The 15425-nt window shown below is 36.0% G+C and overlaps 1 protein-coding gene and 1 long non-coding RNA gene across 4 annotated transcripts in view; one reads left to right on the top strand and one right to left on the bottom strand.

The window, feature by feature from the left end:
• Window positions 1–15425, bottom strand: part of kif26ba (kinesin family member 26Ba) — a 106744-nt gene that overhangs the window by 16104 nt on the left and 75215 nt on the right. The window contains exons 12-18 of one of the 3 annotated variants that reach the window (XM_008405769.3): window positions 8751–8922; window positions 6899–7234; window positions 3645–3809; window positions 3297–3414; window positions 2036–2243; window positions 1835–1936; window positions 1588–1715 (exon numbers count right to left, since the gene is read on the bottom strand). In XM_008405769.3, the coding sequence (XP_008403991.2) occupies window positions 1588–1715; window positions 1835–1936; window positions 2036–2243; window positions 3297–3414; window positions 3645–3809; window positions 6899–7234; window positions 8751–8922 (1229 nt within the window). Of the gene's footprint in view, window positions 1–1587; window positions 1716–1834; window positions 1937–2035; window positions 2244–3296; window positions 3415–3644; window positions 3810–6898; window positions 7238–8750; window positions 8923–15425 lie in introns of all 3 variants that reach the window. The other 2 variants (XM_008405767.3, XM_008405766.3) reach the window with 2 other exon arrangements.
• LOC145551131 (uncharacterized) lies at window positions 1071–8874 on the top strand. The gene is made up of 3 exons (XR_014086947.1): window positions 1071–1211; window positions 6876–7259; window positions 8787–8874. It is a non-coding gene; the product is annotated as an uncharacterized LOC145551131 (long non-coding RNA).

The raw sequence follows: 15425 nt of genomic DNA on the forward strand, positions 1-15425 counted from the left end.
AAAGATGGGAAGGGTACCCAAAAATTGGGCTCAAGTAGGAGTAGCACTACTTAACCATATTTTTATGTAAAAGTAAAAGTAGTTGTCTAAGAAATTACTAAAGGGTAAGAAAATGTCTGTGCCTCTATTAGATTCTGCATAGACATGTTAAAAAATTGCTACATCTCAGTCTAAACAGCATTACATTGCTTTGCTCTTCTGTATTTTTATGTTTTTTTACTTTGAAGTTGCCAGGAAGAGATATTGATATGTTGCTTTGCTTATTTTTATGTTTTGTTCTGTAAAGTTATCCTTAAAATAAAGTACTGCAAAAAGAGCAAGAAAGTATTTGGTAAAAATACTGTAAAACTGGTCACAACATAAATTACTGAATATTTAAAAACTCCATCATCAGATGGTCCAAAATATAAAGTTATGTGAAAATGTTGGTATTTTAAGGCCCAGAATGAACATTTTTAATATAAATAACATAATTACAAAATAACATCAGTCAAAATACTTTTTTCTTAATAAATTTCATTATAAAACTTTAGCAGAAATTGCAGGTGTGTGTCTGTGTCTGGTGAATTTTTGGTTAAAATAAGTTTGTTTTTCATTACTTGAAGTTGCTCAGTGGGTAGAGTATCCCGAAATTTTACTCAAGTAATTGTAGTGATACTTCAAAGTAAAGTAACTTAAGTAAACATAATTAACATAATTAATTACTACCCAATTCTGCTACTACTTATATGTAATGTGCTTTAAGCTTGAATAATCAGAAAAAGGAAAAGATTTTCGGTATATGTCATACTCATGATTAAAATGCAGTAAATTTATCTCAGTGACATATTATCATCAGGTAATTTTCAAATGTTTAAGGAAATAATTATATATATATATATATATATATATATATATATATATATATATATATATATATATATATATATATATTATGTGTAACCAGGTGAAAAATGGGTACCAGTACCTGTAATATCTCTTTTGTAAACCCTGTTTTGCTTTCATTTCACCTTCTGGTTGTAATTCTTGTTTTTGTCAGCAGGTGGTGCTTCTGCTACAGAGAGGTCTAAAACTACCGGAAGTTGAAAAAATCTCTCGTTTACGTCCTTTCACGTTCTAACAGGTAAAACGGAAGAGAAAGACATTTTTGAGTCGAGACCTGTCGGAAAAGACGACTTTTTGGCCACATGAATGAAGAATCCAGATTTTCGGTAATTAATGTCTGAATTTACGTCATGTTTTATGTTTGTCCTCTTTTAGAGGCGCCACTGCCGTTTATTTAAATTTGTATTTATTTGTATTTAAATTTTCTGTGTAGCCGCTTTGCTACATCTGGAGTGCTAATAGTGCTGTTACTGCGCCATTTTGTTGAAGTCGTTCCTAGTTAGGAGCTTTACTCGTATTTTACGGACCATTGACGTAACAAAAGACTATTTTCGCTCCATATCTTGAACTTTTATTTTTGCTACTCAGAGAAAATTTTTCTTTTTGAGAATAAAGAACCCATTTTATTTGAAGTTCTGTAAACTCTATTAATCCCGGCTTCTTATGTAAAAAAAATAAAAATAAAATAATACTAATAATTACTGTCAGAGGTCAAAGCCTCAGTGGCCTGGCCATCCTGAGCCAGGCTGTGTGAGGACGGTGGGGGTGTTGATGGCATTACACCCTTCTGAGTGTACACCTTACATCGCTGTGATGGGGAAGATGGAGGCCTGGGAGGGGAAACAACAATAAAAAACACATTTTCTATATTATAAGCTGTCATTAAAGCACAGGAATTGATTAATATGAAGATATTCAAATTATTGTTCCAGAGTAATTCATGCATCACCTGTAGTCTGAGGTTTTAGTCAGGCTTGCGATGCCCAAGCGCGGCGACCCAAGAGGACGAGCCTTCCCCTCAATATTGCCGACCGCATTCAGATTCTCACGGCTTCAAAAGGAGACAGCTGAGGTCAAATATTCCCCCAAGAACAGCAGAAACATCTAAATGTCAGAGTTGAGGCAGCATACAGATGCCAGCGGTCCTCACCTGTCATGTAGCTGAGAGTTCTTGGCTTTGTGTAAGGGGTTGGAGGTGATGATGCTGCTGCTCCCAGTTATGCTCCTGGTACTGGTAACCAGGGGGCATCCAGTGGCCTGAGCTAAACTGTGGATCATTGTTTGGGCGAGCTCTGCCTCCTCCACCACCTCCTTGATTTCTTGAAGCTGCTGGTCATTGCTTCTCCTCCTAGAGGCTGCTGGTAGAGGAGCAGGTAAATTAATATTTCAGTAAAACCTTTCATGTACAGACTCAAGAAATTCAGTTGGCAACATGTTCCCAGGGCCTCGCTTTCTGAAAAAAACTTTACTACAAAATTAAAATTGGGTGCCAAGATCCTCAAAGAAAATGTGTTTTTGCACTAAATTTGTCGATATTTATCCTAGATGAATATGTTTGGTGCCAAATCATACATAATCGGACAGGGTAATCATTTACCGCTAATTTTATGCGATTTTTCAAGATGGTTGTAATGGAGAATAGATGTTTGCACTAAAATTGTCAGTGGTTTTAGCCAGTGGTGGGCACGGCTAACCACCCACTTACCACTAATTTATAAAACAAGATTTATAAGTCCACTTACGCTAAGCAACTAACCACATAAAAAATTAGCGGAAGCTAGTGTTAAGCGGCTAAATAACTTGAAAGTAATGCTAAATTGCTAACCACAAAAAAGTAGTGGAAGCTAACACTAAACTGCAGGTACATAAAAATGGGCAGATCAAGCTAACACTAAACTGCCAAACACAAAAAATTTGCACAAGCTAATGCTAATTTGGTAAGCATCTAAAAAATTAGCAGTTAACCATGAAGACCTCTGCCTCTGTCACACATCTTCATCTCCTTCTGGTTGATATGGTGTGAGACTCACAAACAGGAAGTTCCTCAGCTTCTGACTTGTCTACATATTGGTATTTCAATAAGATTATTAGAGTACAAAACATATGTGACAATTTTGAAACTCATGAAAACTGGTAATAATGTCAATAATTGGTTTAAAAGGCTCAAAAATGGCAGCCATCTTGGAAAATTGCAGTCATCCTGGAAATCATGGGGCTTCATATGAACAACATACAACCTGAAGAATGAGCATGGTAATTTTTATGCTTATATCCACAATTGAAATATTTTTACAGTAACAAGCTGCACTATAAGGACAAAGAGAACTATTGTTTTTTTACATGTTGCTTATTGTAATAAGATGTTGGGAAGAGATTAACTTAAATCTCAGGCAGTACATTGGTTAAATTACCTATTTTGGGCTCGGCATCCAGCCCATCTACAGAGCCTGGAGCAGACGAGGAAGGACACGACTCCTGCTTGGCACTTGGTTTGCTTGCGGGAATTTCTTCAAAGGGAAATTTTGCCACCTGGAGAAATGAAAAGAATAACAGCTTTAATATCAACCTGATTTTCTTTTCTACGTGATTTAGCTTTGAAACAGTACAACTGAAACTTATATTGAAAAAAATGGACACACAGCATAGAATAATTTAAATCAAATATCTTTTAGTTGTAATGATATATAGTTTAAGATAATCTTCATGATCTTTTCCTATGTGCATTTTTGGATTGTTTTATGATTGGAGGCATCTGTCACCTCCTCACTGCCGTCTATGCAGTCCAGTCTCTCCTGCAGCTCTGCGAAGGTGTTGCATTTGAGACATTCGGCTCCTTCCTCTGGAACTGGAGCCAGTGGTTGACCAACCAGTGACTGGGAGGGCTGTGGCGGCACTGGGCCACTGGTCTGCTCGTCTGTCTGAGCCTGAAAGTAGGAAAGGAAACCTTTTAAGTTATAAATAATCTAATGCTTCTTTGAATCGTTTTTTTAATGGATTCAGATAATTAATACACTGTAATTATGCTCAGACAGTTGAAATGAGATATTTTTATGTAAATGACACATAACAAAACATGTTTTAGGTCACTTAGGATTACCACAATTATTTCTATTTGCTAAATGCCAAAACAGTGAGAAGGTTTGTAAGCTTTCTTCGAAATGAGGTTACTCAGGTCAGCTTTTAGATGTACTGTTTAAAAAGTGCTGCAAATTTCACTAATCTATAAGCCGCTGCTGTTTTATTCAGTTTGTCTGTTAATGTGTGTCTGTCCCTATCAAAGAAAACCTAATAAAATAAAAAAAAATGTAATTTCATTTTTGTGCCTAAGCTTTAATTTACTTGCAAATTTATTGAAATGTTGCCTTGATATTTCTACACAATGATCTTTCCTCGTAATATCATCTGTTTTGTTTAAATTTTAGTTTCATCAGACTTTAGGACATGTCTCCAAAAATTAAAGTCTGTATCATGCAGTGCTTTGGGAACTGGGATCTGACGTTTCTTGTGGTGTGATGGATTCTTGCTAGCTGATTGTTGGTGTCAGGCAGTACATTGCCTCTACACCAGTGTTTCTCAACCTTTTTCGGGCCAGCGCCCCCCTAGCCTTTATCCGCCCCCCACCAAAGAATTTGCAGACTACTTTGCACTGACTATTATTTTATTATTAATATTACTATCACTATTGTAGATGTTTTGATTTTATGCTTGTTTCTGTATTTATCATCAAAAATAATTTCCCAGAGAACAAAAAAGTTATGGAAATAGAAATTATTTTCACAGGCGTCTACGAAAAATGCAATGAACATTCAAGTTAAAATTGGTAGGCCTTGCAGCAGCCAATCAGAGTGGAGAAAAATATTCTTATTTTGTGCCATTTTCTAGTTGTTAAATATTCCACAAAATAACCAGACAAAAGATGTACAACATGCCAGTTTAAACTTTGAACTATTTTAAAAACGACTGAGCTCTGCAACATTAAAACATGGATAGAACTGTAACTACATTAATCATAGCTCTTTTTCTCTTCAGTGTTTCTGTCAGTTTCTGGTGGTGCAGCTCTGTGCTGCCTTCAGGAGAATGGGACATCAGAGTATCATCCATAAAATTTCACCCACATGGCATTTATTGTGCAAACCAGAGCTTTCAGTGGAGAAACAAAAGTTCCAGATCCTTTTAATGCAATACAAATATGAGACAGAAACATGGATTATATCTTTATATAGATCTGTCTATTGATTTATAGATTAATAGTTTTACTGGACAGAAATGACAAAGAACAAATCTGGTTCTTAATCAAATCCTAATGAGTCGAATTGAAAGTGTCATGGAGTCATCAGCCTCATCACAATAACACTGACATGAAAAATAATATTGAAGAAATAAATATATCAAATCTAATTAAAAACCTAAATAAGTGATAAGTTATTTACTGTTATGGTCTGTAAGATATATTTATTCTCAGTATTAGATGTGGTCTCAACAAACCCATGACATTTCAACAATATTATTTTACCTTTAATCTGAAAATAGTGTCTGTTTATTCTTGCCATACAGTCCTCTGTATTAATTATTGCTCGAAAGGTCTTGCCATACCAGTTTATTCCTATGTATTTACTTTAGTTTCTTAGTTTATTCTTGCATTTTGTTCTTCATTAATTTCCATTTAGTTTCTTTTGATTAGTATTGTCCTCTCTTGGTTTATTGCTATGTCCACTTTAGTTTCTTTCCTGTTGCTAGATTTATTTGATCATTTATTGACGCTTCACTCATCAAATGCAGCTCCGTCTAATCGTCATGTGTTTCACATCATGTGTTGATTTTTTTCACTGTCCAGCATTGGATTCTCTGTTTTTATGCCATAATTCACATCTAGTTCGTCGCTCCGTTTCATGTCCCGCTTCTCCTGTTTAGAGTTTTGCACAATGTGCGCTGCTTCTTCTTCTTTTTTTTTTTTTTTTTTTTAAGCCCCTAAGGTGCAGGGCGGTCGGGAAGCGTATCGATGGGGAAAAAGCCGATTGACATAAACCTTTTAAAACAACGGAAACAATTTCTGCATTCTGGTTATTGAAATTTAAAAGTGCTGTGTTGTTCTATCACTCCCGTTTCATACCGGACCACTTACAACACCGTGTTAACGCTATAAAATGAACGCTCTCCATCGTGGTATCAACCATGGAGGGATTTCTTTATTTATTTAAATGGGTTCATTTTTCAGAGGGATACACAGTGAGGGTATCGTGATTTTAGCTACCAGTAGCAGGAGAACGGAGCTGCGCCAAGAAGCTAACTGAAGCTACAAACACTGAGTAGAAGAGCTGCCATCAATACAGTTGCAGCCAAGCATGGTTTAATGTTACACAATACAGTTTCACCAAGTTGCTCAAAGTCTAAACTGGCATTGTTGTGCATTTAAGGTGTAAAGTTTACCTTCGACTAAACGCTCCCCAAAGGCATCCCAGCGCCCCCCTTTTGTAAAAATGTCCCCCAGCGCCCCCTGCCGTCCTCTGAACGCCCCCTGGGGGGCGGTACCGCCCACGTTGAGAACCGCTACTCTACACAATGTTTTTTTGCTTTTATTTGCACATTTTGCATCAAAATACATTAATTTCTGGTCACAATCTGTCAACTTGTACCTAAGGAGCAATAAGACGTGAAAGTCTGTAATAGCTTCGGTTCATTTTCTCCCCCATGTCTCTCAATGAGGAAGTAGTTTTGAGGTGTTGCCTCCAATTTACGTGCATATTGTGAATAAACCAGTCAAAATCAGTCAAAAGTTTACATCATCAGTCAAAAGTTTACATCATCAGTCAGTGATGATGTAAACTTATAACTTTTGAGTTACAATGAATCACTGTAATATTTTTTCCATAAGTCTTTTTCAGTCTGACATTTAGCAACTGTTAAGAAGTTTGGTAATCCTGACTGAACTAAATCAGGAAGATTTTCATCTGATTATGTGAATTATGTTTTTGCCTTACATTTGGTTTCAGGTGGATTGACCTTGACCCCTGACCTTGTTCTGGACTCCAGCTGGTGGACCTTGCCCCTGTATCTGATGCTGCTCAGGTGTTTTTCCTCGGAGCAAAGCTGGGACAATAGGGACGAACTCCGGCGGCCCCTCGTTGTCCGTCAGCTCTCTGTCCGACACCGCCGCCCCGTTTGGGCCCACGTAGATCACCGTGTCGCAGGACTGCTCGCTGCTGGAGTACTCGTCCGGGTCGCTGGATAGCCTCAGCAGCGGCAGTTCGGAGTTGGCGTCACCACGGTGATGGAAAGGTCGCAGGTGGGTTGGACGACGCATACGACCCTCCTCACAGGAGCTTTCTCCTCCAGAGGAACTCGACGTATACTGCTGCAAAAAGACAGAGATGAAGGTAATTCAAACGTTTAACTTTTTTTTCCCCATTTTTTAATTAACCAACACAGTTTCTTGTTTCAAAGTAATTTTAAAAGTAATAATTTCAAAATTCAAAACTACAACAGGTTTGTGTAAAAGTAGTCTCATCTTTTAAATTGTTGCACAACTTTCTTACAGGGAAATCAACCCAATATGTTCAAAGTTGCTATTTAGATAATTTTTTAAAATATAAACTAAAGTTGTGACTTTTTTTGTTTACTGGCTCAATAATAAACTAAGCATGAAAGAACATATTGAAATAAGCCAAATATTCAGATTTTTGTAGAAAAGGGATCTGTAGATTGTCGCAGATCTAAAACATAAGAAGGGTCAGGCATACAGTTCCCAAATTATCTGGTTGTTAGAACAAGATGCTTCTGAGTAAAAGTGACTGAGAATGAGAAATAATCAGAGTAGTACCTAACATTTGTTTTTGTTTTAGATTTTTTTCATGAAAATGCCACCTTTAAAGGGACATTATGACAATGCTGCAATTATCAAGAATAATTTAATAAGAAATTTGACTTCACATCAAACTTCACCATCAGGCGGCTTGTAACTGGCGATAAAAATAACTTGCACCAGGCGACAGTTAACACGTCTGTCAGTACGATAAACAGCAGACAACCTGTCAAGCTAAACAGCCAATATTAACTTGTAAGGCTCCATCTGACCTGTTTCTCTCTTAGAGTGTAATCTGAACACATTTTATAGTTATTGTCTAGCTACAATATACAGCATTATTTTAACAGCAATAATATTTTTAAATTCAAATCAATTAGCTTTTTAAAAATTATTTTAAAAGTTTAAGAGGAACTAAAGTCAAATTCATTCTTTCTTGGTGAATAAAGCTTAGTCTGACTCAGCTTATGTGATATATTTTTAAGACGGAATACTAATGTTGTTATTACTGCTGATAAAGTAATGTTGCATACAATAATAATAAAAAAATATTTACCTTAATAAAATACATTTAAGCAGATAAATCTATTAGCTCGTGCTGTATTTTAAATTTATATTCAGAAAATAAATAAATAATGCAATCAATCAATAAATTAGTCAATATCTAATGCCTCATCATAAACATTAAAGACCAGAATTTAAATGTTATTTAAGATTATGTTACAATATTTTACATCTGAAATGTTATTTTTAATGCCATTCTGTTTAACTGTTTCTACCTTTCTTAGCATTCCTGAAAAAACTGATCATAAAAGAGAAACGATGTAATAAACCACATCTGTTGTAACTCTGTGAATACACTTTATATTTCTGAGATAACTCTATTTTAGCCGCCCTGCAGGGATATCTCAGAATAAAACATGCAGCCAGTATTACAATAACAGTTCAGGAGAGTGCGCCGTCAGTTACAAGTACTTTATTTTCCTGGTTGTGTCGTAGCCAGACATTAACACGCCGTGTTGAATTTGCGGTTTAATTTTAGTCAGAAGGAAAACATCAAACTCACCACAGTTACTTTAGTTTTCTTCTTTTTCATGCGGAGGACGCGTGAAGCAATCTGGATGGTGGAGAGGGTTTCGGAGAAATCTCTCGGCGAGGCGGAGATGTGAGCAATCATGGTGGTCCTGCAGTTCATGTTGCCTAGCGACTCCCTTAGCAACATGGTCAGCTTGCTGTCCCTGGTTACACGTATAGATGAGACGTGAGCAGTGAAGACAGGTTTGAAGTGCATACATGTGTTCGACGTGACTGAGTGGGTTTTCAAACAGAAAGCCTTGTTTGTCTGACAGATTGGAGTAATTACAGCTCCTTGAGAAAGTATTCACTCCTCTTGGACTTTTCAGAATCTCAAGTTTCCGATTTATTTGTGTGTCAGTGTGTAAGGAGTGTAGTGCAGTTGGATCTGTTTGACTAGGAAAGAGGCATTTATGCACCAAACAGTCAAAATAAATGTAGACTTTCCAGGAAATATTTTTTTTACAACTAAGACCTGAAAAGTGTACAGCATGTACTCCTGATTCAATATTTTGTAAAACCATCTTAAAACACAGTTACAACTTCAGTTTTTTTGGGATATATCTGTATGAGATTTCTATATTAGGAGACTGACATTTTTGCTTCAGGTCTGGACTTTGACTGGGCCATTCTGACTAATGAACCTGCTATTATTAGTAGAGATGCACAATATTGGGTTTTTGGTCGATATCCGATATGCCAATATACTAACATTTGGCCGATAACTGATACCAATAACAATATTGTTTCCTAAACCTACTTATTGAAACTATATGGCTTTCTCTACTGTGGAATTAAATACTTCATTATCTTTGTCAATTTAGCCTGCTAGCAAATACTAAATAGGAGGCTGAAGACGATGCAACACTTTCAACTTGCATTATATTTAATGTCAAATTTATTCATGACTTCTGCTCTCTCTAAGACAAAGACACAAACAGTTCAGATCTGACGTTGTGCTTTGCTGCAGGCTTCATTGTCATCTGTGAGTTATTTTGACGGACTGGCCGATGTCCGATACTAAAGCTAATATCGGTTGATACCGATATCATGCCGATAATATTGTGCATCCCTAATTATTACTGTAGCTCTGATTATGATTTGGGTCATTTCTGTTGCTGAAAGGTGAATCTGCACCGTAGTCTCAAGTAGGTCTGTCGCGATAAACGATAAATCAATTAATCGCACGATAAATTAAACCTATCGACCTCATTTTAATTATCGTTTTATCGTCTCTTCCGGCCTTTTTTCTTTCTGTTGTTGACACTGAATGAAAAAAGGCTCAGCTCCGGTGCTCTCCACTGACCCTCCCTTCCTATTTCCTTAGACTAATGTCCAGCGCACACTTCACGAGTTGTCAGCCCATTTTCAAACCTTGAGGGACACATTAGCCGACAGAAATCCAGTTAACTAATTTTAAAGTCAGGCATTAATCAATGCTTTACTAGAATCTACCTGTGATGCATGTGGCTAGAGTCAGTGTAAAGTCCTGACTGAATGAAAATCATTATAACCTATTTATGTCACGTTAACGATGAACAGCTGAAAACTTACCGGGTTTATCAACTGAGGTAGCAGTTTGGCTCCAACTCCTCCCCTTGTCATTTCTATATTCTTTGCACGAAATGTTGAACAAGTACATTAATGTTACCACAAATCATCTCCAATGTCCGTTGGACTTCGGTTGCACTGTATCAGCTGTTTGAGATTCCCCTCCGTAATTTCCCCTCAGAAAGCAAGAGGAGAATCCGCGCTTTCTGATTGGCTACCTGTCACATTCAGCGTTAAGCTCCCAGACAGAGAAAACCCCTGATTTAGATCTGAGCGACCACGACGATCTACCGTAACCCACCACACACTGCAAGATGATTGGTTACAAAATCGCCAGCAACAATCTTAGATCGGCCAACTTTTGGTTGAATGCAGTATTTATTTCCACTTTGGCTTTATGTTGTTTAGTTTTCATTCAAGTACGTTTTTTGTTAATGGAAACCAAGAATCCATTTTATTTTTGCTTTTGGTTGTTTTGTTTATTTAGTTTATCAGTTCCAGTGTTATGTGTTCTTTTGAAAATAAAGTGTATCTATCTATGGCAGGAAATCACATGCATTATTAGTCATTTCCATTAAATCGGTGTCAAAAGGTCTTGAAACAATATTATCGTTTATCGCAATAATTTTTTTAGACAATTAATCGTCCAGCAAAATTTTTTATCATGACAGGCCTAGTCTCAAGTCATCTGCAGGTTTTCCCATCTTTTTCCTGCTCCTGTTTAAGAAAAGCATCCCACAGCATGATGCTGCCATAATGCCCAGTGTTGATTTTCTTCCATACTATTAATTATACTTATTGACTAACATTTCTTCACTTTCAGCAATTTGTGTTTGTAACAAAAGGAATGTAAACATTTCAAGGAGTGTGAATACTTTTCGCAAATTTAAATATTTGTCGAAAAAAAAATTATATATATATGTATATATATATATAACAGCTAATTTGTTGCAAAAGTAAAAGAAAGGCTGTCAGAAAACTGTTTAGATCTTATACAGTCTAACATCAGAGTCTTGTGAGAGGTTTACATTAACAGATGGTGGGAAGTAAAACTAGGCTGTGTGTTTAAGAGAAGACTTTCTCCTGGGTGGGCCGCTGTAATCATTTATATCTCAGATCTGTGTGTGCAGCAGCAGGTTGACAGAGAACAGCTCCTCTGTGTCCCGTTAACTCATGCTGTTGTCCTTTTTCTTTTTTATAAAAAACACAGCCTGCAGTCATGTGTACATTCACACACACACAGAAATTATGCACACACTCCTACCCTGACCTCCTCTTTTTCATCACTGCTCTCTTCCTCTCCACTTCTGCCGTGGGCTTCAGCAAACCCTCCTCTCTCTCCTTAAATCTGCCTCTATCTCTGCGTCACTCCCTGAGATTAATGTAGGTAAACTCATGACTCATGAAGTATTCATTTGGATATTAATTCAAGTGCTGAGCTTGTTGGATTAGATCGCAGCGCTCAGTTTCTGCTAAATCTATAACTAGATCTTCTCTAGGAAAGAAAACTTGCGACCTGTGAAATTATGATCTTCGTGGGTGAACTATCAACAATCAATGTGGCATTTTAAATCCCAGAGCATCACATTTTGCATAAGGTTAAAATCAAGATCACTCCATCTATTGTCTGTATGTGTTTATCGGTGCGGGGTCACAGAAAGGCTGCTTCTCTCTAAACTGCCCTTAGCACTGAGGGCAATTAACCTAAGAGTCGTGTTTTTGGGCAGTAAGTAGAAGCCAAAGCATGAGGAAAGAGCCCACGCATGGCGCTCAGCATGCAGACGCATCCCTGCATGAGATCCACACTGTAAAACATTTCATTCAGTTGTGTCTACTGTCTTCTACTCTTTAAGCCAAATAAATTTAACAAGTTTTAGATTTTGAACCTAAATGTGAGTTTGTGAAAGATAAACTTACAGAAGTAGGTTGTGTTGACTTTTATATTAAGAGTTAAACAAGAGCTTTAGGTTAGCACTTAAAAACTGAAAGAAGAAAAAGACGAGTGGGAACTATTTCCCAGAATGCTTAGCGACTGTTTTTGTGTCCTGAGATGGAAGTGCGTTACGTTGATCTGACTCTTGTGTTATTAAGGTAAATGTTTATTTTAATGCTTGAGGATAATGTCCAGTTCACACTAAATGTTTCTGAAAAAGATGCAGAGCTTCCCAAAATCAAATAATGTAAATAAAATAAGTTTATATTCATTTAGAAACAACAAAACTAATGTTTTAACTCAGGAAGAGGTCAGAAATCTATTTTGTGGAATAACCAGGAGGTTTTCAATGGGGTTCAATGCAGTGGAGTTTTGCTGTATTTAGACATTTTTCCATGTTATAAGTTTAAAAATCTATCAGTGAAATAAATACGTTTTTAAAAATCTATATGAATCATTGACTTCAAACAAGCTCCTATATGTTGCTGAAAAGTTAATTTCTCAATATGAGACAAAACGAAAATATTTGCACTAGAAACTTACAAAAAAAAACTTTGTAAGATTTTATGTTTTTGCTTGAATCAATACCAAACACATCAAATAATAAATTCATATATACAGCCTGTGATTACTTCTAAAATGTGATGAATAATATCTTCATCTTCAGCCAGATCTGCCATCAGCAAGTTATTTTCAGCCAGAAAACCGCTCCTCTGTGCATGTGTTATTCTTTTTCGGCCTCTCCATGTAAACCCTTAGAGAGAGCAGAGTGTGAAAATCAATACTCTGAGCAGCCGGTCTGGAACCTATGGCTTTGCCAAAAAAATATCTGAAATCATATTTTTTGCCACTATGACGCTCGTTCTGAACTTCTGCAAATCCCCTCGGCCATTTCCTCATGCCCAAGCGCCTCGAGTTTCTGCCATGCGCCTGCATGATCGCACAAACCAAGAGCAGCAATGAGCAGCCATGCAAATCACAGCAAATACATGAGGTGGAGTGCCTGATCATACACTGTAAAACATTTGAGTGGCTGCAGCGATCACTGACGGTTGTTAAATTGGCATTTTACATAAGAAATGCTCTTAAGTGTTTTTTTTTTAAAGAAAAGAAAAATGTTTTTAACCTGTGTTGTTGAATGACTTATTTTGTGACATTTCTTGTTTTTTTTTAGTAAAGATTTTATAAGTCAGTAAAGCTACTGCACTGTAAAACATTTGAAGGTGGTTTAACTTGAAACTGAAACTTCACCTGCTGCCTTGAAAATGCAACTTAAGTCAACAAGAAAATTCTTTTGGTTTTAACTCAAAAATTAAAGTTCATGAAGTTGATTTAACAACAAGAGACAAGTTGTCTAAAAAATGTTGTTTAAGTTCATTAAACTTGAATTGTGAGTTTTAACTTAATGCTGCAATTTAAACCAAATAATTATTTTACAATATGTAAGAAAAAAAACTGCCCTCACCTGGTTAAAGAGCCACATTTCTCTGCTATTTTACTCACAATATCAAGTAAAAATAACTTATTTTACTTTAGAATAATTTAAATTATTGTTTCAAGTTGCATGAACACAATTTCTGATCTGATAATTAATTTTATTAAACATCACAATGAATTCAGCTCAGAAACATTTAGTGTGAACTGAACATTATCCTCAAGATTTAAAATAAACATTTTTCTTAATAAAACACAGGAGACAGATCAACGTAACGCACTTCCATCTCAGGACACAAAAACAGTCGCTAAGCATTCTGGGAAACAGTTCCCACTCCTGTCTTTTTCTTCTTTCAGTTTTTTAAGTGTCAACCTAAAAACTCCAGTTAATTAACTTTTGGAGGTTTGACTAAATTAATAACAAGTTAACACAAATAACGGCTGTAAGTTTATCTTTCACAAACTCACATTTAAGTTCAAAACCTAAAACTCGCTAAATTTATTTGACTTTAGAGAGCAGAAGACGGTAAAAGCTGCTCAAATGTTTTACACTGTCAAACTGTCTTACATCGATTATTGGAATATACTATTGATTAATAACAAATAATCCACTGATCAGCTCAAAGTGGGACGTCCACATGAATATCATCAAGGATCTTTGATACTTTATATAACTTAACAATAGATAACTTCTGGAATTGCTTATAAATGTAGATTTTTTTAACGTGACAGTTTAATCAAACTGTCATTAACATGACATAACACCTGTTATAAACATGAAGGAGTCTTCATGAATGTTTATGATTGTTGTCATTATTCTGTAAATAAAGACACTTTTAATACTAATTTGCATTAAAAGATGCATTAAAGGTCCATTAAATGTGACGTTATTTACTGAATGACACTCCATGACAACAGTGTCTTGATTTAAAGAAAATAATGTAACTGAAGAGCTATGTGAGTGAACAGCCTTTAGAAAAGGAGACGTTGTACAAATGATGCATGGCCTTTAAAATAATCCGTTTCAGACTCCAGTCTGAGTCACCAGGCGAAGCTCTGTATGCCTCTTCAGCGCTTATATAAGCATTAGGTTGTTTTGCAATGTAAATTAAAAGGGTAGAGATTAAATTAACTCGGCAAAAAACACAGTCACACAACTTTAAAAAAATAAAAGAAACAAGAGAAGTAAAAAGTTCACCTGAATATTTATGGATTCACAACCAGCTGCTTCAGGATATTAAAATCAATACATCACATTTTTCCCCCAGCTATTTTTCTACATTTATTACCAAATATTTCTGATTTAATTGTTTATCCTTTCTATTCATTTTTATTTTTCAGTAATGTTTCTTTCATTACTTTTCAAATGTATTTGCAGCACAACATTTTTTTTGTTTGTTTTCTTTGCATTATTCCTTCTTTCTGGTTACCAGGAGCAGGAATGTCAGTTTTTTCCTAATTTTCAACAATGTCATATTCAAGTTAATTCTGTTTTAACATTTATTTTTATTATCTTTCATATTCTTTTTGTCTCTCTTTACAACTTCTTAGCTCAGGTTACAATTTATTATCTCCCCTTTATCGTCTTTGCTGGTCTGTAAACCAGAATGTTAATGAATATGGAGGAGCATCTGTTGTTGTTTAAAATGTTAAGTTCCCCAAACCTGAAGCATCTATAGGAACTTGTTCTCTGCTCTCCTCCTCTCTTCCTGTCCTCCTACTCAGTCTTTGCCTCACTCCTCACATTTA

Source organism: Poecilia reticulata, chromosome 3 (genome assembly GCF_904066995.2).
Source record: "Poecilia reticulata chromosome 3, P_reticulata-male-v2, whole genome shotgun sequence".
Classification (NCBI taxonomy): domain Eukaryota; kingdom Metazoa; phylum Chordata; class Actinopteri; order Cyprinodontiformes; family Poeciliidae; genus Poecilia; species Poecilia reticulata.